Source organism: Bos javanicus, chromosome 26 (genome assembly GCF_032452875.1).
Source record: "Bos javanicus breed banteng chromosome 26, ARS-OSU_banteng_1.0, whole genome shotgun sequence".
NCBI lineage: Eukaryota > Metazoa > Chordata > Mammalia > Artiodactyla > Bovidae > Bos > Bos javanicus.
Window position 1 is genome coordinate 44797381 of NC_083893.1, and position 20229 is coordinate 44817609.

Here is a 20229-nt window from a genome sequence, read left to right on the forward strand (position 1 = left end):
CAGCCCCTCACTTTCAGTCTGTATGTGTCCCTTGTTTTGAGATGGGTCTCTTGTAGACAACATATGTAGGGGTCTTGTTTTTATATCCATTCAGCCAGTCTTTGTCTTTTGGTTGGGGCATTAAACCCATTTACATTTAAGGTAATTATTGATAATAATTACTTTGCCGATGCAAAGTAATGCTGATGCCATTTACTTTATTGTTTTGGGTTTGAGTTTATACACCCTTTCTGTGTTTCCTATCTAGAGAAGATCCTTTAGCATTTGTTGGAGAGCTGATTTGGTGGTGCTGAATTCTCTCAGCTTTTGCTTGTCTGTAAAGCTTTTGATTTCTCCTTCATATTTGAATGAGATCCTTGCTGGGTACAGTAATCTGGGCTGTAGGTTATTTTCTTTCATCACTTTAAATACGTCTTGCCATTCCCTTCTGGCCTGAAGAGTTTCTATTGAAAGATCAGCTGTTATCCTTATGGGAATCCCCTTGTGGGTTATTGTTTTTCCTTGCTGCTTTTAATATTTGTTCTTTGTGTTTGATCTTTGTTAATTTGATTAATATGTGTCTTGGGGTGTTTAGCCTTGGGATTATCCTTTTGGGACTCTCTGGGTTTCTTGGACTTGGATGACTATTTCCTTCCCCATTTTAGGGAAGTTTTCAACTATTATCTCCTCAAGTATTTTCTCATGGCCTTTCTTTTTGTCTTCTTCTGGGACTCCTATGATTTGAATGTTGGGGCATTTAACATTGTTCCAGAGGTCTCTGAAGTTGTCCTCATTTATTTTAATTCTTTTTTCTTTTTTTCCTCTCTGTTTCATTTATTTCTAACATTCTATCTTCTACCTCACTAATCCTATCATCTGCCTCTGTTATTCTATTGTTGGTTCCCTCCAGAGTGTTTTTGATCTCATTTATTGTGTTATTCATTATATATTGACTCTTTTTTATTTCTTCTAGGTCCTTGTTAAACATTTCTTGCATCTTCTCAATCTTTGTCTCCCAGCTATTTATCTGTAACTCAATTTTGTTTTCAAGGTTTTGGATCACTTTCACTATCATTATTCGGAATTCTTTATCAGGTAGATTCCCTATCTCTTTCTCTTTTGTTTGGTTTGGTGGGCATTTATCCTGTTCCTTTACCTGCTGGGTATTTCTCTGCCTTTTCATCTTGTTTATATTGCTGTGTTTGGGGTGGCCTTTCTGTATTCTGGCCGTTTGTGGTTCCTCTTTATTGTAGTTTCCTCACTGTGGGTGGGGATGGACGGGTGGCTTGTCAAGGTTTCCTGGTTAGGGAAGCTTGTGTTGGTGTTCTGGTGGGTGGAGCTGGATTTCTTCTCTCTGGAGTGCAATGAAGTGTCCAGTAATGAATTTTGAGATGTCAATGGGTTTGTTGTGACTTTGGGCAGCCTGTATATTGAAGCTCAGGGCTATGTTCCTGTGTTGCTGGAGAATTTGCATGGTATGTCTTGTCTGGCCCTTGGGTGGAGCTTGGTTTCAGTGTAGGTATGGAGGCATTTGATGAGCTCCTATCGATTAATGTTCCCTGGAGTCAGGAGTTCTCTGGTGATCTCAGGATTTGGACTTAAGCCTCCTGCCTCTGGTTTTCAGTTGTATTCTTACAGTATCCTCAAGACTTCTCCATCTATACAGCACTGATGATAAAACATCTAGGTTAATGATATAAAGTTTCTCCACAGTGAGGGACACCTGGAGAGTACACAGAGTTACACAGAGAAGAGAAGAGGGAGGAAGGAGACAGAGGTGGCCAGGAGGATAAAAGGGGGAATCAAAAGGAGAGAGACAGATCCAGCCAGTAATCAGTTCCCTAAGTGTTTTCAACAGCCCAGAACACATAAAGAGATTCACAGAGTTGCATAGAGAAGAAAAGGGGGAGGAGGGAGATAGAGGCAACCTGGTGGAGAAAAAGGGAAGTCTAAAGAGGGGGAGAGCAATCCAGCTAATAATCTTGCTCCCAAGTAAAAATGGGTACTGAAGATTGGGTTCTAAAGGTACAAAATTGATAACAAATACCAAAAAGCAAAGATTAAAAATCTAGAGGTTAGATTCTCAAAAATACAATATTAAAGAAAAGAACAAAGTCACAAAAATTATAAAATATATATATATGAAGTTTGCTTTAAAAATAGGGTCTTTTTTTTTTTTGCAAAGGAATAGTAGGTTAAGTTTGCTTTAAAAATAGGGTTTGTTTTTTTTTTTGCAAAGGAATAGGTTATAAAAATGAAAATTAAAGGAGTAATAGAGGACTTAAAATTTAAAAAAAATTAAAAATTAAAAAAATGATAATAGTAAAAATATATCTAGGACTTTCTCTGGTGTTGTTGTGGACATTGTGGGGTCAGTTCATTTTCAGATAGTTCCTTGATCTGACTTACACTTCTCAAGATCTATAGGCCCTTTCCTATGTAGTCAGTGCTAACTGCAGGGTTTTAATCTATTGCAACTGTCACTTCCAAAGCGGTTCCCTCTGTTTATTTTAGCTTCTGTTTGCTGGCCTCTTCAGCGTCTAATTTCCGCCCTGACACAAGGGGGCAGTGGTGGTCACTTGTTTTAGGCTCACTTGTTCAGTCGTGCTGTGGGGAGGGAGGAACACTGCAAACAAATATCACTGGTGTCTGTGGGGAGTGCTCCCGGTGTCTCGGCCACACTGGGTTTGCCCTGCTCACGGCGAGTGTGCTTTCCCAATCTACACTGCTCAGGCTCTAGGTTGCTGTGCCAGGCACTGTCTGAGGCCGGTTCTGGGTTGAGTGCACTTCCCAGGTCAAAGCTGCTCAGGTTCAGGTTCTTGGGTACTCCACAAAGGCGCAGACTTGATTGGGCCTGCATTTTGTGCCTTTCCCCTGTCTGAGAAACTCAGGTGACCAGGTGCTTGGCGAGCTATGACTTATCGCCTCCCCTGTCCCAGCCCCTCGGTTTTCTGGGTGTACAATGGGCGCACCTTCTCAGGTGTACCGTGTGTCTCCTCTGGGGAGCTGTCCTCTGGGGAGCTGATCTCTGGCTGCAACCCTCCCAGTGGATGTCGACTGTCCAGAATCCCAAGGAGTCTTGGTTAGCAATGAAGCCTGCTTGCAGTTTGGTAGATGATGCCTCTCTGGGGCCACGATTGCCCCCTTCTGGCTCTGGCTGCCCTCGCCTGTCTCTGGTGGGGAATGGGCTGGTCCACAGCTGGCTAGCTCTGCTCAGCCCTTTGTTCTGTGAGTAGGCCTGGCAGTGTTTTAGGTTAGGGCTTTTCGCCGGATAGCTATCCCACAGTCTGGTTTGCTATCTCAAGTTAGTTCCCTCAGATTGCCCTCGGGGCATTCAGGCCTGGTCCTTACTCTAAGCAATGCAGCCCGCAGCTCCCTGCCCAGCCCCGACTTGCTAGTGGCGGATGCAAGCGTCTGTGCTGCTTCTTCGCTGGGAGTTGCCTTAGGCACGTAATCTGTGGGGTTTAATTATTTATTTATTTTTCCTCCCAATTTTTTGCCCTCTGAGGTTCCAAGGCTCGCCACAGATTGCCAGTAAGAGTGTTTCCTGGTGTTTGGAAGCTTCTCTCTCTCTTTTTTTTTTTTTAGGCAATAAACTTCACATTATGAAAGCAATATATTCCAAGTTCCAAAGATTTGACAAATTCTGTAGAATGTCTTTCATCAGCAGATGGAAACTCTCAAACACCACAGTCTTCTGTCAGGTAGGACTGGGTGTCATTCACTTTACCTGGTCTGAGGTCAAATCCATTTCAAGGCATGTCATGGTGGTACAGTAATGGTGGGATGGTAGAACGTACAGTCAGGTCGTGTACACTGAGTGTTAAATCTACAGTGTTTTGGATGATAGAAGGGACACTCCATTTTCTTACACACTGGGAAGTAGTGGCACAGCTGACTACTGGAAGGCGGTGCTGGTGCTGTGACTGGTTTTGGAGGCAGTCCTGGTGTTCTTCGGCTCATGTGAGTGAAGGGACAGTCTGGTTTAGTACATTTTGCATCGTATTTACAATTTGGATGAACAAACAGACGCTTCTCAGCAAATTTACAATTGGAAAAGGCTTTGCAAGGCGACATGGGGTGATGGTAAGCGCACTCGTCCCCGTTCTTGCAGGCAGGCCAGTACTTGCAGTGCTCCAGCAGCTTCTCCGGCTTCTGCGCCATGCTCAGCTCGCTCATCTCAGCTTGACTGATCTGCAGAGTTTCTGCCATTACGGGGTCAATTTGCAATCGGGATGACAACTGCCTCTGTTGAGTTCCTTGACTTTTGTCTATATTGTCTCCTTTTGCTTCCTCTTCTTTAACAGGAGAACTTATCCTAGGGACTCTGCCTTGTCCCTCGACCATTTCTGCTAGCAATTCTTCCTGAGAAGTTCGAGTTCTGGGAGCAACTGGAAGTGTCTGTTTCTGTGAGACTGTAGAATAGTTAGTTGTTTTTGTTACAGATTCTTGAGCTTCAGATATAGCCTTCAAAATTAGATTCTTGTTAGCTTGTTTAGAAGGTGGAAGTGACGGTCTCCGTTCAGGCTTCACTGGCACTGACACACTGCTGGAGATGCTTCCTGTACGGGACCCACAATCATCATCTTCCTCCTCCTCTTCTCCGTCATGACTGAATTTTTTTACTTTAACAACTGAACTTACCACAGGCAACTTTCTCTTCTAAAAGTTTTCTTTCTCAATACTCATCTTTTCTGCGTTGCTTCTGAAGAAGGGACTGTAAGTCTCTTCTAAGCTGTTAAGCACTTCTGGTTCACACAAGCGTCCTGTTTCATACACCCGGCTGCTCTGAATATCAAGTTGCTTGGCAGCATGAATACTGTTTTGCTGCTGTTGAAACTGCAACCTGTTTAGATGAGCACCACTGTCTGTGTTTCGAGTTGCAGGTGGCCGATAAATTTCAATAGAAGGGCGAGAAGAACCATATGTGTCACTGTGGTTTTTTTCTGAGATAAGGGATTCTCCTGCACAAAGTTGAGGTCTTCATCAATGAGATCATCTGGTTCTGGCTTAATATCAATCACATCTTCAGAGGGTGCTAACTCCCTCAAAGGTTTCACTGTGACATTAGTCGGGTTGCAGCTCCATCATCATAAGTCTGTCTGACATTAGTGGCTTTCTGTTCCTGTGAACTTGTAGAAACTCTAGACTCTCTTTTTTCAGGTCTAGTGCTAGAAACTGCAAGAGGTGGCACTGCAGCCTCGTGCCTTCTCTCATCTCCTCGACTGAAACTGCTCTTGTTTGAAGGTACGTTACCATCAAAGAGGTTGGTATCAGAAGACTTCAGACTAGAGGGGTCGGTTGTTACCGAACGAAGTTTATCTAATACACCGTGAAGCCATACGGTGAATCGAATTGTGTTGTTCCTTAGAAACAGGGACAGGTCCTCTGTCATTTGGTCCTGACTTTTCTTGTTGGCCACCATCACCATAATGTAATCAGGAAGTTCTTCATCGACGTAAGCTCCTAATTCTTGCAATTTCCCCTTAATGGCACTGGCTGATCTCCGTGCCGATCTCCATGGCTCCGCGGCGGGAAGCGGCGGGCACTGCGTGGCATCCCGTGGACCAGGGCACTTCTTTCTTTTTTAAGACTCCCTTCCCGGGATGGATCTCTGTCCTTCCCTCTCTTGTCTCTCTTTTTATCTTTTATATTTTTTCCCCTACCTCCTTTTGAAGACAATGGGCTGCCTTTTTGGGTGCCTGATGTCCTCTGCCAGCATTCAGAAGTTGTTTTGTGGAATTTGCTCAGCGTTCAAATGTTCTTTCCATGAATCTGTGGGGGAGAAAGTGGTCTCCCCATCCTATTCCTCTGCCATCTTAGGACCACCCTCTGATGATTCCTTTCTAAATAATTCTGCATACCGTTTCAGCCTTTAGGTTTTAAAATTTTACTATTATATAGGTGAATTTTTAACTTTTCAAAGGTTCTGCCAATCTTCATTCTCTCCCTCGCCAGTTTCCTCCTTTAAATTCTGCTAGAATCCTTACTTTCCATTGCATTTAAATTTGGGAATGATCTGTAATTGTAGAAAACAGTGGAAAATTTATCTGAAATTAAGGCAGACAAGAGAGTAATTCAAGTGCACTTAAAATTTGCCACTGTGTTCAATTGAACCCCATAATTGTATAATCAAATTATTCTTATACTACAAATATTGAATTATTGATGGGGTATGTGTCAGAGTTTTTCACTGGAACATTTGTTTCTTCAGGCTACTCTGCTGTATTGGTGGTGATTTCACATGCTGTTTTATCTGGAACTGTCAGACTTTGTGAGGGCAAGATACATCAGATAAGTTAAGGTGTGCATAAAGAATGCATAAATCATGCTGCCCTGTCTTTAGTTATACTCGCTCTTTGCCATAATGCTTTGTGTCCTACAAACCAAGACTTATGACAAATTTTATTTCCTGTGATTTGCTGCTAAAAAGAAAGTGTCGTGTGTTTATGATGGCATACACTTTTCATTGTGTGTGTTTCTGACAGGTGAAAAATTGTGTTTTAACTGTATATTAATGAGATCCAAATCCTCTGCTTGAGACTTTAAATATTTGTTTGAAAGAATTTTCTACAGACTAGCGCTAGTAGACTTCAGTCTCCTCTACTGTTCATAAGGCAGTAGGACCTTTCACCTCAAACCTGTGTGATGGGGTGTGAGCCCAGGGCATGGTGGGAGTATCCCTAGAAGTGATTGCCACAGGGGATGGGGGGATAGGACCTCAGTTATAACAGGAGTGACTGCAAACTGCACAGCTGTACTTTGTCAAATCGAACCAAATGCATTTCCAGCTCCACTTCCCTTTAGTCCAGCAGAAAATTTTCCCACAGACCGGGGAGCGGAGGTGGTTTCGGATGATTCAAGTGTGTTACATTTATTGTGTAGTTTTTTCCTATTATTATTATATTAGCTCTACTTCAGATCACCAGGCAGGAGGTACCGGAGGTTGGGGACCCCTGCTTTAGTGCTATCTCTAGAGTACCAGTTCATGCTATACACCAGACATGGGGAGGTGGCTGGAGGGGATGTTGGGGTGGGGAGGGGACACTCCGCTAACAACCTGGGAGTTCAAACATTGCACGATTTACAAGAAAATGTTTTACCACATGTTACACTGCTAGGATCCCTCATTGAGTCTTGCAAGGGGCTTGTGCAAATGAGAGACCCTCCCACCCCCCTGCCCCACACACAAAAATTCAGACTTTATTAGCTTTATACTAAATCTCTCTCTGGGTCTGATTATTTCATGGCTTAGGGACCCCTTTGGCCCACCAGAATCCTTAGTAAATATGGGTTCAGCTGGGCAGCATTCCTCCCCTGGACCTACACCGTGTCCAGATGCCTTGTGTAGACACACACTGTGTCCAGATGCCTGCATGCTCCCCTCTGTGCTGGAAAGTGCTTTCTGTCGCGTGGCCTCTACTTCTGGCAGGATTTAGCCCCGGTCTGCTTAAATGTCTGTGGACAGAGTGTGGTAGCCCAGTCGTGGGACCTGGGGAGCAGAGCAGCTCCTCTGTCTGTAACAGGAGGAGCCCCTCTAATGACTCCAGAATGAGGAGCCAGGAACCACGCTTGGAGAAGCCCTCGGCCTCTGGCGGCCAGGGCCCCCTGTTCCGGGAGGGCTGCTGGGCTGGGCCCCTCCTGCCTTACATCTGCCTCTCTGACTGAGGCGGAGTCTCTGAGAGAGGCCACAGCCCTGGCCTGGCCTGCAGGCTGCCTGGTGATCTACCTCAGGGGTTCAGAGAGGAGCTGCCTCAGGGCGACCTCTGAGTGGGAAGAGGGGTGTCTCCAGACACTGCCCGCCCCTCACCAACTGCCTTCTTCTCCGCTCCATCAGTTCTGGTTCTATGTATCCTATCTTGGAATCTTTAAAGGTGAATTTATCTGCAGGATGATTTCCATTGTAGGGGAAACAAATGACTGCGACAACCTGGGTTCTGGGCTCTGGAGAATGGGAAGCCTGTGAAAGTTCTCTGAGATCCGGGTCCCAGGGAGCCAGCAGGGCCCGCAGTGCTTCTTGGTTGCTAACTTGTCATTTTTCCATTTCCTGGGGAGCCACGGCCCCAGACCCAGCAGAGCTTGGCAGTGTCTGGAGTTGGACAGACTAGGGAAGGCTCTGAGTCCCAGCCTGAAATGTGGGTAAGGGATCAGCCTTGCTCCAGGTGCCTGAGCTAAGACAGTGGCTTCAAAGCACTTAGCATAGCATCTGGCCATGTGAATGCTTATATAAATGTTAGTATTACCACAACAGTTTTGTTTCTGTGGTGAAAAGCATAAAATTATCCTAATAGAATCAAACAAATTTTAAATGAAATTGATATAAATTTGATATTCCAGAAGAATTTTAATAATTAATGGATTCTTTTTTTTCCCCCCCTGTTCTGGGCAAAATGGATTTTTACTTTAAAAAGACATGGAGAGGAACAATAATTAATAGCACCCTTATATAACTCAGAATGAACTACAGTTTAAAAAGAACAGTTGCCTAAAATGATAGCTTTGCCAAAGTGACTGGATTTTTTTTTGTCAGTTGCTTTGCTTGTTGAAGAATTTCTGTGAAACCCTTGTAATACTCGTATTTGAGGCACCTATCTTATTTTTAATGACATTTTAATAAAAACCCCAGTTACATGCTTCATATCAAGTGATTTTCTTAGCTCCCAAACAAAATCAAGTTTGTTCTAAGTAAGAAAAAATACGCTTTCTACAGAAGTGGAAAGTCAAGGAGGCAAAGGTGGAGCAAAGGAAATATATCATACGCAAGGAAAATTCAAAGAATTTTAGGTTTTGGAAGTTTTCTATTTGAATGAACTATGATCACTCATCCCAGATATGGCAGAATGCCATCTAAAGCCACATTCTTATTTATTCACATTTTAAAATAATGGATTAGTTCATAATTTTATTTTAAAGTCGTTATTGAATTTGTTACAACACTGCTTCTGTTTTTTGTTTTTTTTGGCCATGAGGCATGTGGGATCTTAGCTTCCCGGCCAGGGATTAAACCTATGCCCCTTGCACTGGAAGGAGAGGTCTTAACCCCTGGGCCACAGCAGGGAAGTCCCATTTACTCACATTTTAAACTTAGACTCAGGAGAGAAATGGAGATTGATATAAATATTGAATAACTTGGCTGTATAGCAGTTTGGCTACAAAGTATGTATTCTTACCATGAACGTGAACATTTTACAGAGAATGCATGATAGCTCTTAAAGCTTAAACCAGTACTTTGTTTAAAATTGAAATATAGTTGATTTGCAGTGTTATGTTAGTTTCTGCTGTACAGCAAAGTGATTCAGTTATGCAATATGTATGCTTTTTTTATATAATTTTCATTATGGTTTATCACAAGACATTGACTATCATTCCCTGTGCTATACAGTAGAGCCTTGTTGTTTATCCGGTCTATTTATCATGTTTTGCATGTGCTAATCCCAAACTCCCAATCCGTCCCGCCCCATCCACACTCCGCCTTGGCAACCACAAGTCTGTTCTGTAGTTAAGCCGGTACACGTACCCTGGAAAGGAACAACAGCCAAGATAGGGATTGAATACATCTGAAGGGGGATTCAAGGTGATATTTATTGAGGATTCCACTGTAAGAAAAGCAAAAAAAAAAAAAAAAAGGTTTTCTTGAAGATTGTAAAGAAAATATGATTTATTGGAGATATCCCTTGCTTCCATGCTCTAATATCAAGCCTCCATATATAATGCAAGTTTTATACTAGCATAGAAAATGGAAAGGAGCAGTCAGATTTACTGTTATGTATGAGCATGAATAATTTTTATTTTTATTGCTTTCCTACTTCAGATCAAGTTGAAGTTTTTCACTTTTGACCAAAGGCTCTTGTTTGGTTTGCAGAGAGTATAGCAGAGGTACATGAAATGTCATATATTTATTGTGTACGTTTGTGATGGGATGTAACATAATTGAAGTAGTAATTCAAAAGTTATGGTTAGGAATTTTAAATAAATTTAAAGTCAGAGTTTAGTAATTAACTTCTAAGAGTTAAGCAGTTGTGTGATAATCTGTGGGTAGACTCATTTAGCAACCAAGAAGGGACTCACTCAGGCCCCTTAAGAAAGTCTCTGACAAACCAAAGGGAAGATAATTTTAGTAAACAATTCAGAAGGAGAAATGTGAACTCATTATGAACTTGTAAGGGTGAGTCCTGGGTAGTGTAGAACCTGTCACGATCTTTCTCTAAATAGTGCCATACGATTTTACGTTATGCATAAGAATCTTAGAAGAGTCCATTTCTGTCCTCCATATCCTTTGTCTTATTGTAGTTTTCTTCTGTATATCCCATTAACCTCCCAATGCATTTCTATAATTTTTACTTTAGGAAGATGATGTATTTTATGCTTCCCCATACATTTGCTGTTTTTCGTGACCATTATTCCTTTGTGTAAATGCAGATTTTCATCTTGTATGATTTCTCTTCTGCCTGAGAAACTTTCTTTAACATTTTTTATAATTCAGCATTGCTGGTGATGAATTCTCTTGGTTTTTTTTTTTTTTGCCTTAAATCTAAAAAAAGCCTTTATTTTCATTTTATTGCTTAAAGACATCGTCCCTGGGTAAAGAAATCCAGCACTCAGAACTTGAAAGACATCTCTGCACGGTGATAGGTTTCCTGGTGGCTCAGATGGTAGAAGTGTCTGCCTGCAATGCAGGAGACTGGAGTTTGATTCCTGGGTTGGGAAGATCCCCTGGAGAAGGAAATGGCAACCCACTCCAGTATTCTTGACTGGAAAATTCCATGGATGGAGGAGCCTGGCGGGCTACAGTCCAAGAGGCTGCAAAGAGTCGGACACGACTGAGCGACTTCAATGCAGTGTGATAGGCTTGCATGTTTCTGAGAAGATGTCTGCTGTCAGTCTTATCTTTGTTCTTCTGTGATTCGTTTTTTTCAATCTATGGCTGCTTTTAATATTATTTGCTGAATTTCAACAATTAGATTAAAACCAATGCTATCAATATTTGGCATGGTTTTCTTAAGTTTATTCTGCTTGAGGTTCTTGAAGTTCTAGGTCTGTGGGTTTATACTTCTCATCAAATTTAGGAAATTTTGGCTTTTTTTTTTTTTTGGCTTAAAACAACATCAGTTTATTGTCTTACACTTCTTGAGGCTGGGCTCCCCCTGAGGCCTGTAGGAGAGGATTCTTCTTTGTCTCTTCCAATTTCTGGTGTTCTCCTGGGAATCCTTGATGTTCTTGACTTGGAGACACATCACTTGGATCTCTGCCTCTGTTGGACAGAGGACAGACATAGCATTGTCCTTGTGTCTGTCTAGGTCTCTTTTCTTCTTGTTAGGACATGAGTCACATTGGACTTTCGTCCCCCTCCACTCCAGTAAGACCTCTCCTAACTAATTACATTCAGTTATCCTCTGTGCAAAGAAGATCGCATTTCCAGGTGCTGGGGACTCAGGACTTCTACATACGTTTTTTGAGTGTGAAAATTCAACTCATAACAGGGAAAGAATTGAAGATGTAAGTGAGAGACTCCCGAGTTTAGTTTTCTGTAAGAAAAATGGAAAATGTAAAATCCATGAGCAAAATTAAGTGGTATATGATGCTCAGTTTTTAGCCCTTTACATTGTATTTCCAGTTTACTTTCTTAAATCTAGGCAATGTTTCCATATATTCTTTCTTTTCACCAGCTGCTATGGTAATGATATTCTTCCTCTGTATGCATATTTCTATTGCATTTCCCTGGATTTAATAATAATAAGCATCACCAATAGTGAGATAAGAATGATAAGGGATTTCCTACACAAAATTTTTATGATTATCTCACTTGGGAAAAGGAGAAATAAAAGATTAGAGGAATATGTTTTGTTTTAGAACATTATGTTGAATATATCAGTTAAAATCAGTGTGCGGCTACTGCACAGCGTGATATGGCCATGAAGATACACAAGCAAGGTTAAACGTTTGAACCAAAAATGACCCTCAGATCTCTGAGTAGTTCTCAGATGTATTGCTATTATTCTTCTAATTTTCTGTCTCCTTTTTCTCCTTTGAACTACAGTTACATGTATGTTGAACTGCTTGATGTTCTTTTGAGTCAGTGACTGCGTTCTCATCTTTTCTCTCACTGTGGTTCATTTTACCAGTTTTGTACTGCTGTGTCTTCTAGTTTATTGGTGTATTTTCTGCCATGTATAATCTGCTTTTGATTCCATTCCATTTTTCATTTCAGATTGTATCTTTCATTTCAAGAAGTTCCAATTTGGTATTTTTATGTCTTCTGGCCTTTTTGTTTATCTTCTTAAACACACAGAGCATAGTTACATTAGGTAATGTACTTGTTTATAAATTCTGTCACCTCTGTTACTTCTGGGCTCATTCCTATTGATTGTTTTCATTACGGGTTGTATTTTCTGCCTTTTGCATATTGGTGATGTTGTTCCTAAAATAAAGTTTATTGTTTTTTTTTAAAATCACAGTTTAGAGTTATAAAACAATTATAAAAATGAAATAGTATGGGTTCTCACATAATCCACAGTTTCCCCTATTAGCCTCTTACATGAATATGGCACCTTTGTTACAAGTAATGAACCAATGTTGATAAATCATTATTGACTGATTCAGATTTCTTTAGTTTTTACCGAATGCTCTTCTTCTGTTCCATGATCCCATCCAGAATACACATTACATTTCGTCTTCATGTCTCCTTAAGTTCCTCTTGGCTGTGACAGTCTCAGACTCTTTTCGTTTTTGGTGACCTTGGCAGTCTTGAGGAGTGCTGGTCAGGTGTTTTGTAGAACATCTAAATTGGGATTTATCTGCAGTTTTTCTCCTGATTAGATTGAGTTTATGGGTTTTGGGGGCAGAAAACCAGAGGTGAAAATGCATTTTCATTTCACTGAATTAAGGACACACCCTGTCAACGTGACTTAACACTATTTACGCATACATTTTAATCTCCCGGCTGATACCCTGCTTGTCAGGTTTCTTGGTAAAGTTACTCTCCTTTTCCCCTTCCTTTCCCTACTGAATGCTCTGTGCAGTCCGCACTGACGGAGAAACGAGTTATATTCTATTTCCTTGAGGGCAGAGTGTCTCCATCAATTACTTGGAGTTCTCCTGCATAGGAGATTTGCCTCTTCCCCCATATTTGTTTTGTTCACTCCTTTATTTATATTAGTGTGAAGTCAAGGATATATATTTTATACTTGGAGTTATAGTCCAATGCTCAATTTATTTTGCTACTCAAATGTGCCAGTTTTCACCATTGGGAGTTTTCTTTTTTTTTTTTTCTGGCTGGCTCTTACTTCTTTTGGCATACCCACTGTGGTGGACTTTTGTTTTCTTTTAGCATTAACTTACTTTCTGGAAGACTTAGATGCTTCAGGCTCATTTATCTTCCGTGTTTCCTGCCCCATTTCTAGAATCAGCCCTTTAATCAAGGAGTTCTTCTTTCTTTAATTGAAGCATTAGGAACCAAGATCTCCGTGCTAGATGAGCTTATTGCTATTGGCATATCTGCTTTTAGCCCTTCTCCTCTGACAGAACAAGGAAATATGAGCATATATGCATGCATGCGAGCTAACTTGCCTCAGTCGTGTCTGACTCTCTGCGACCCTATGGACCGTAGCCTGCCAGGCTCCTCAGTCCATGGGATTCTCCAGGCAAGATTACTAGAGTGCCCTCATCCTGGGGATCTTCCTGACTTAGGGATTGAACCCGTGTCTCTTGCATCTCCTGCGTTGGCAGGTGGGTTCTTTACCACTAGCACCGCCTGGGAAGCATACATACACGTACCTAATGAATATTTGTGTGTGTGTAAGTGAAGCGAGATATGCAGTCATGCTGTCTCCAACTGTAGTTCACTAGCGTGTGGATCATCCTAACCTCCTCTCCCTGCTCATCTGTAAACACCCACTCCAGCAGAGAAATCCAACTCCCACTATCTGCCGTCCATTTAGTTAATTGTCTAAACTTTGTATACTAAGTCACTTCAGTTGTGTCCGACTCTGTGTGACCCCATAGACAGCAGCCCACCAGGCTCTGCTATCCCTTGGATTCTCCAGGCAAGAACACTGGAGTGGGATGCCATTTCCTTCTCCAATGCATGAAAGTGAAAAGTGAAAGGGAAGTCGCTCAGTCGTGTCTGACTCTTTGGACCCCATGGACTGCAGCCTACCAGGCTCATCTGTCCATGGGATTCTCCAGGCAAGAGTACTGGAGTGGGGTGCCATCGCCATGCATGTTAATATCAGAATGCTTAACCTGTACCCTGGGGGAAATGAGGTGATCAGCTAGTGTATAGTGCTTGGGTACAGTTTCTTTAGCCCTCAGTTTTAGAGATTCTGCTGATTTCCAAAGTGACTTAGGGCAGAAAGAGCCCTTTCCCCTGCCTCAAAGAGGAGACTCACACATCTGTAATAGAGTTTGATTGTTTTGCCACACTCTGCATTCTGCCTTGAGATTCTGCAACCACCTAAATGATTTTTTTAAATGTGCACATAGTAAGCTTCATTCTTTGTATTGTAAGGGTCTATGTTGTTCACTCAGTCATGTCTGACTCTTTGCAGTCCCATGAGCTGCAGCACACCAGGCTTTCCTGTCCTCCACCATCTCCTGGAGTTTTCTCAAACTCATGCCATTGAGTTGGTGATGCCATCCCACAATCTCATCCTCCGTTGCCCCCTTCTCCTCCTGCCCTCATCTTTCTTGGCATCAGGGTCTTTTCCAATGAGTCGGCTCTTTGTAAGCCTCTATGGTTTTTGACAAATGCTGTGTCACGTGTCCACGTTTACAGTATCATGGTTGTTTCACTGCCCTGAAAAATGCCCTGACGTTTCACCCCTTCATCCTGCCTTCCCTCTCTTGAGACCTCTGGCTGCTCTCTTTCTCCTGTCTCCATAGTTTTGCCTTTTTGAGAACATTACAAGTAGACTCATACAGATGTATCTCTTTCATATTGGTTTCTTTCATTTAGCAATATGCATTTAAGAGTCTAACATTTTTTTCATAGCTTGATAGCTCATTTCTTTTCATTGCTGAATATCATTCTGTGGTAGGGAGGTACCACAGTTTCTTTATCCATCAAAGGACCTATTGTTTCTGCTTATTTTGGTGGTTATGAATAAAGCTGTTGTAAACATTATCAAGCTTTTTGGGTAAACATAAGTTTTCAAGTCAACTGGGTAACTGGGTGCATGATTGCTGAATCGTATGTTTAGCTTTGTGGAACATAAGGCTATGTTTAAATTGTGGGAAGAAAACAAACAAACAAAAAAAACCAAAAAACCCTGCCAAACTGTCTTCCAAAGTGGCCACACCATTTTGCATTTTTACCAGCAGTGAATGAGTTCCTACCGCGCTGCATCTTTGCTAGCATTTGGTATTGTCAGGCTTTTGGATTTCAGCCATTCCAACATACCGTGTAAGTGGCGTCACGTCGTTGTTTTAATTCGCAGTTTCCTAATGATGTATGATCTTGAGCATCTTTTCACGTGTTGTTTACCATCTGTGTGTCTTCTTTGGTGAGGTATCTGTTCAGCTCTTTTGCCAATTTCTTAATTGAGTTGTTTTCTTATTGTTGAGTTTTAAGAATTCTTTTTTATATTTTGGATACAAGTTCTTTATCCAGCATATGTTTTTACAAATATTTGCAAAATGCTTTCATTTTTGTTGTTGGTAAATTTGTTTGTTTCATTCTTGCTCCTGAAGGGAATTCTTTACTGAGTATGCCGCTCTAGACTAATGGTTCCCTTTCCCTTCCCCTCTGAAGGTACTTCTGTGTTGTTTTATGGCTTCCCTTGCTGTTGTCGAGAATTCTGCAGTGATGCTAATGTTCCTTTGTAAGGGGATGTGTATTTTTTCTCTGGTTGCTTTTGGGGTCTCATCATTACCTTTGTCTTCTTGTTCCATTTTTCTGTCTGGGTATGTTTTTCCTGCTGATCCTGTTTGGAAAGTGTTTTGCTACCTAAAGTTGTGAATTCATGTTTTTAATTAGTTATGTCACATTTTCAGTGATTATCCTTTAAATGTTGTCTCTCCCCTATTGTCTCCATTCTTCCCTTGAATAAATATGTTAGATCTTCTCTTTCTGTTTTCTTAGTCTCTGTTTTATACGTCCATTCTTTGCTTTATTCTGGGAAAGCTGGGTAAATTCTTCAGATATATAATTATCTTTTCACTTTTTGCTTACTTTATTATTCACCCCACCTACTTAGTTTTATGTTTCAGCAATTATATTTTGACTTCTAGAATTTCCAGTTGCTTTTCTCCTCAGATATTTTTGGTCATTTCTAACAATTTGTTGTTGTTGTTATATACTCAACTTTGGGAAGAATTGTTTTATTTCTTTAAAACTTCTGTACCTGGCTCTTGGATAGCCTGAATCTGACAATTTCAACCTCTTCCATTCTCAGAGGGTGTTTGAAGTGTGGGTTTTATTATAATTTAGGTGTGGTGAGGCTGACAAAGCAGGAGATGACTGCAGCAGTGGAGAAGGTGACTTGTTACAGTTCCCAAGGGGCAGGGAAATGCCATGTGGGGGCTGCCCAGGGAGGTGCCAGGAGGCAGCGTGAGCAAGGCGAACTGCAGGCAGGAAGGAGCCTCGCTGCTGTGGTTTCTGTGCAAAAAGCTTACATGGCACAGTAAGCAGGCAGCAGGCTTCAGCTTGGCTAGTTTGAATAATTTCCACAGGCTCTGGCGGGGAGGCCCTGTCCCTGGTTGGTTGGTACCATCCTGGAGTGATGAGGGCTGGAGATGCTGGCCTGGAGTTTGTCATCAGAAGAGGTGGGGGTTGTGTGGACTCTGGCCTGGTAATTTTTGTTCATATGAAAGGTGCACTGGAGGGCAAACTTATTATCTCCAGGAATCGGCTAGCCCTGGGAGGGACTGTTTCCCCAGGGTCAGTAGGGCCCCAGATGTCCAAACAGCAGAGGGAAAAGACATGTTTTCTACTGAAAGACACGTCTCTGACTGTGAGCTTGCTTGTCTTCCTCTGTGTTTGGCGATCTTTGATCTTAAGTTATGGCTGAACTGGGGACTCTTTCCTTCAGAGAGCATTTGCTTCTGCCCTGGGGGTAGTTGAGGGGCTCATGGGAACGGTGACCACTTTGGAGTCCCTGGAGACGCTCAGAGCAGGGGCTCTGGCTCAGCAGCTGCCCTCCAAGTTCAATATCCTGGTAGCATCTTTGCTGTGTTGCCTGGCCTCCTGATAACTTTATGCCCTGCTGTTTACAGGTCAGGCCTGCTCTGCATCTCCACCCCTCTGGCTCCCTGCTTCTCTGGTCCTGGTTCTCTGCCTCTGTAGGTTCCGTGGTTCCTGTTTTCTGGGTGTTGCTACACAAGCAGACCTTGAAGGTATTGTGGGTTCAGTTCCAGACTGCCGTGATAAGGCGAATCTCACAAAAAAGTGCATTACTCAAATGTTTTGGTTTCCCTGTGCATATAAAAGTTCTGTTTAGACTACACCATTGTCTATTAAGTGTGAAGTAGCCTTAGTCTGGAAAAACAATGTGCATCCCTTAAATAAAAAATACTTTATTGCTAAAAATGCTATCATCCAAGCCTTCAGTGAATGGTAACATCAAAGATCACAGATCACTATAACAAATATAACAGTAATAATAAACACGTTTGGAATACAAGAAAATGACCAAAACACGACACAGAGACATGAAGGAGCAAATGCCGCTGAAACAGCAGCGCCGTCAGACTTGCACAGTGTGGGCTTGGCGCAGACCTTCGCAGTTTTTTCTTAAAGCAAAATCTGTGAAACATCATATGAACCGTAGCCCACCAGGCTCCTCTGTCCATGGGATTCTCCAGGCAAGAGTACTGGAGTGGGCTGCCATGCCTTCCTCTAGGGGATCTTTCCAGCCCATGGATCAAACCCTCATCTCTGACATCTCCTACATTGGTAGGCAGGTTCTTCACCACTAACGCCACCTGGGGAGCCCAGACTTTATAATAAATCCAAGTGCAGTAGAAAGGTGAAGGGGGTGTGCCTGTCCTGCCTTCAGTACACGGAGGCACTGATTTCTCTTCCCTCTGGTTGCTGATTGATGCAAATCCTGCTCATATTTTAAAACTTTCCATGGAGTGGGGAGGCAGCTGAGAAGTGGGCTGTCTCTAGGTCATTCTACCTTTGATGAGACCAACAGTGTCTCAAAGGACACGTCCCATCCCAGGTCTAATTGTTGTGGCGTGGAGGGCCCTTTAGAAGATAGTCTTTGATGTCTGAATCTCATCCCATTCCATGACCGATCTCACTGCCTCCCTGGCCCTAACTGACCGCCCCGACCTTTCCACCTGAGTTGCCGCAGTGGCCTCCTTGATGGTCTCCTTGCTCCCATCCTTACCCACTTCGGTCTGTTTCCAATATGGTAGCTGGAGGGATCCTGTTAAACCCTAAATCAGATCACTCTTGTCCTTACAACCTTTGAATTGCTTTCTATCTCACGTAGAAGAAAGTAAAGTCGCTCAGTCGTGTCCAACTCTTTGCGACCCCATGGACTGTAGCCTACAAGGATTCTCTGTCCATGGGATTTTCCAGGCAAGAATACTGGAGTGGGTTGCCATTTCCTTCTCCAGGGGATCTTCCCAACTCAGGGATGGAACCTGGGTCTCCCTCATTGTAGGCAGACACTTTACTGTCTGAGCCACCAGGGAAGTCAAACATTTTTACAGAGACCCAAAGGCCCCAGGCAACACCCTCCCCTGCCTCTTCTCATGCCTTCTCTCACTCACCTCCTCCTGTGGATGCTTCCTGGGCTCCGTGCAGTGCAGGGACCATGCTGGGCCTGCTCTTGCCTCAGAGCCTTTGCACTGGCCATGCCGGCTGCATGCGGTGCCTTCCTCCGACTTTGGCATGACTTGTGTGCTGTCCTATCAGCTGCTTGCTCACAAGTGTCACATCCTCAGAGGGACCATCCTCTGCCACCCCAGTGTAAAACTGCAACCGACCCCACGCTCCCTCGTTCCATTCTGCTTTATTATTTTCTTTCTTAACACTTAGTGTCATCTTACGTACTGTATATTTTATCTTGTAAAAAATCAACTTTATCGGGATGGGACTTACATGTGATATTAATAAAATGTAACACTGTGTAAGTATGCAGTTAGATGACTTTTGCCAAATGGATTCATCAGTGTAACCATTGCTGAGGTCTAGAGAGGGCATGTCTATCACCAACAACTCCCCGTAGGTCCCTCTGCTACTTTCAGTAACAGCTTGAGGATCTGATGACGGTCACCATCAATGCTTGCCTTTTCTAGAACGTCATGTAAATGGAGTCAGTCTGTATGAACTCAGTTGTCTGGCTTATTTTATTCAGCATCACGTTTTTGAGCTCCATCTAGGTTACAGTGGGGCTTCCATGGTAGCTCAGATGGTAAAGCGTCTGCCTGCAACGTGGGAGACCCAGGTTCGATCCCTGGGTCGGGAGGATCCCCTGGAGAAGGAAATGGCACCCCACTCCAGTACTCTTGCGTGGAAAATCCCATGGACAGAGGAGCCTGGCGGGCTACAGTCCATGGGATTGCAAAGAGTTGGACACGACTGAGCATTCACACACTAGGTTACAGCACATATCTGTAGTGGTAACTAGTCACTGGTTATGATGATTAGCTGATCAGTCTTTTTTTATCGCTGAGTGGTATCTCCTTGCATGGATGTTCTATAGTCTGTTCATTTACATGCTGATCGGCACTTGGATTTTCCAGGTTTTATTGATTATGAGTAAAGCTTCTCTGGATGTTCACATGTGGCCATATGTCTCATTTGCTTTGGGTAAATGCCTAGGGGTGGACTTGCTTGCTCATTGCGCAAGTCTATATTTACCCTTTTGAGAAGCTGCCCAACAGTTACTGAAAGGGATGGCACCGTTCTGGATTTCCACCAGGACTGTGCGGGTTGCAGCTGTTCCGCATTCTTTTGACACTGGGGGTCCTTAGTCTCTCTCATTTCAGGTGTTCTGGGTGTCGTCTTCTCATTTCAATTTCCATTTCCTGATGACTAGTAATACTGAATATCTTTTCATGTTCTTTCTAGCCATTTGTAAATCTTCTTTTGTGAACTATTATTTCATGTTTTCTGCTTGTTTTTAAATTTTGTGTCTTCTTCTTGAGTTGTAATATATTGACATATTAATAATTATTATCTGGACACAAGTCTTTTTAGATATATGAATTGCCAATATTTTCTCCCACTGTATGTATTACCTACTGGAGAAGACAATGGCAACCCACTCCAGTACTCTTGCCTGGAAAATCCCATGG

At 42.6% G+C, this 20229-nt stretch overlaps 1 protein-coding gene and 1 pseudogene across 5 annotated transcripts in view; one reads left to right on the forward strand and one right to left on the reverse strand.

Annotated features, from left to right (window-relative positions):
• Nucleotides 1–20229, forward strand: part of FANK1 (fibronectin type III and ankyrin repeat domains 1) — a 107594-nt gene that overhangs the window by 41385 nt on the left and 45980 nt on the right. Inside the window, exons 2-3 of one of the 5 annotated variants that reach the window (XM_061403994.1) lie at nucleotides 3568–3683; nucleotides 6194–6283. The exons of 2 other annotated variants lie outside the window; for them this stretch is intronic. Coding sequence is in view for 1 of the 3 variants with exons in the window: in XM_061403992.1 (XP_061259976.1) it covers nucleotides 3650–3683 (34 nt within the window). In the remaining 2 variants the exon portion in view is untranslated. Of the gene's footprint in view, nucleotides 1–3567; nucleotides 3684–6193; nucleotides 6284–15275; nucleotides 15380–20229 lie in introns of those variants that run through there. 2 more of the 5 variants (XM_061403992.1, XM_061403995.1) reach the window with 2 other exon arrangements.
• On the reverse strand, nucleotides 3706–5516 carry LOC133239063 (zinc finger CCCH domain-containing protein 14-like; annotated as a pseudogene).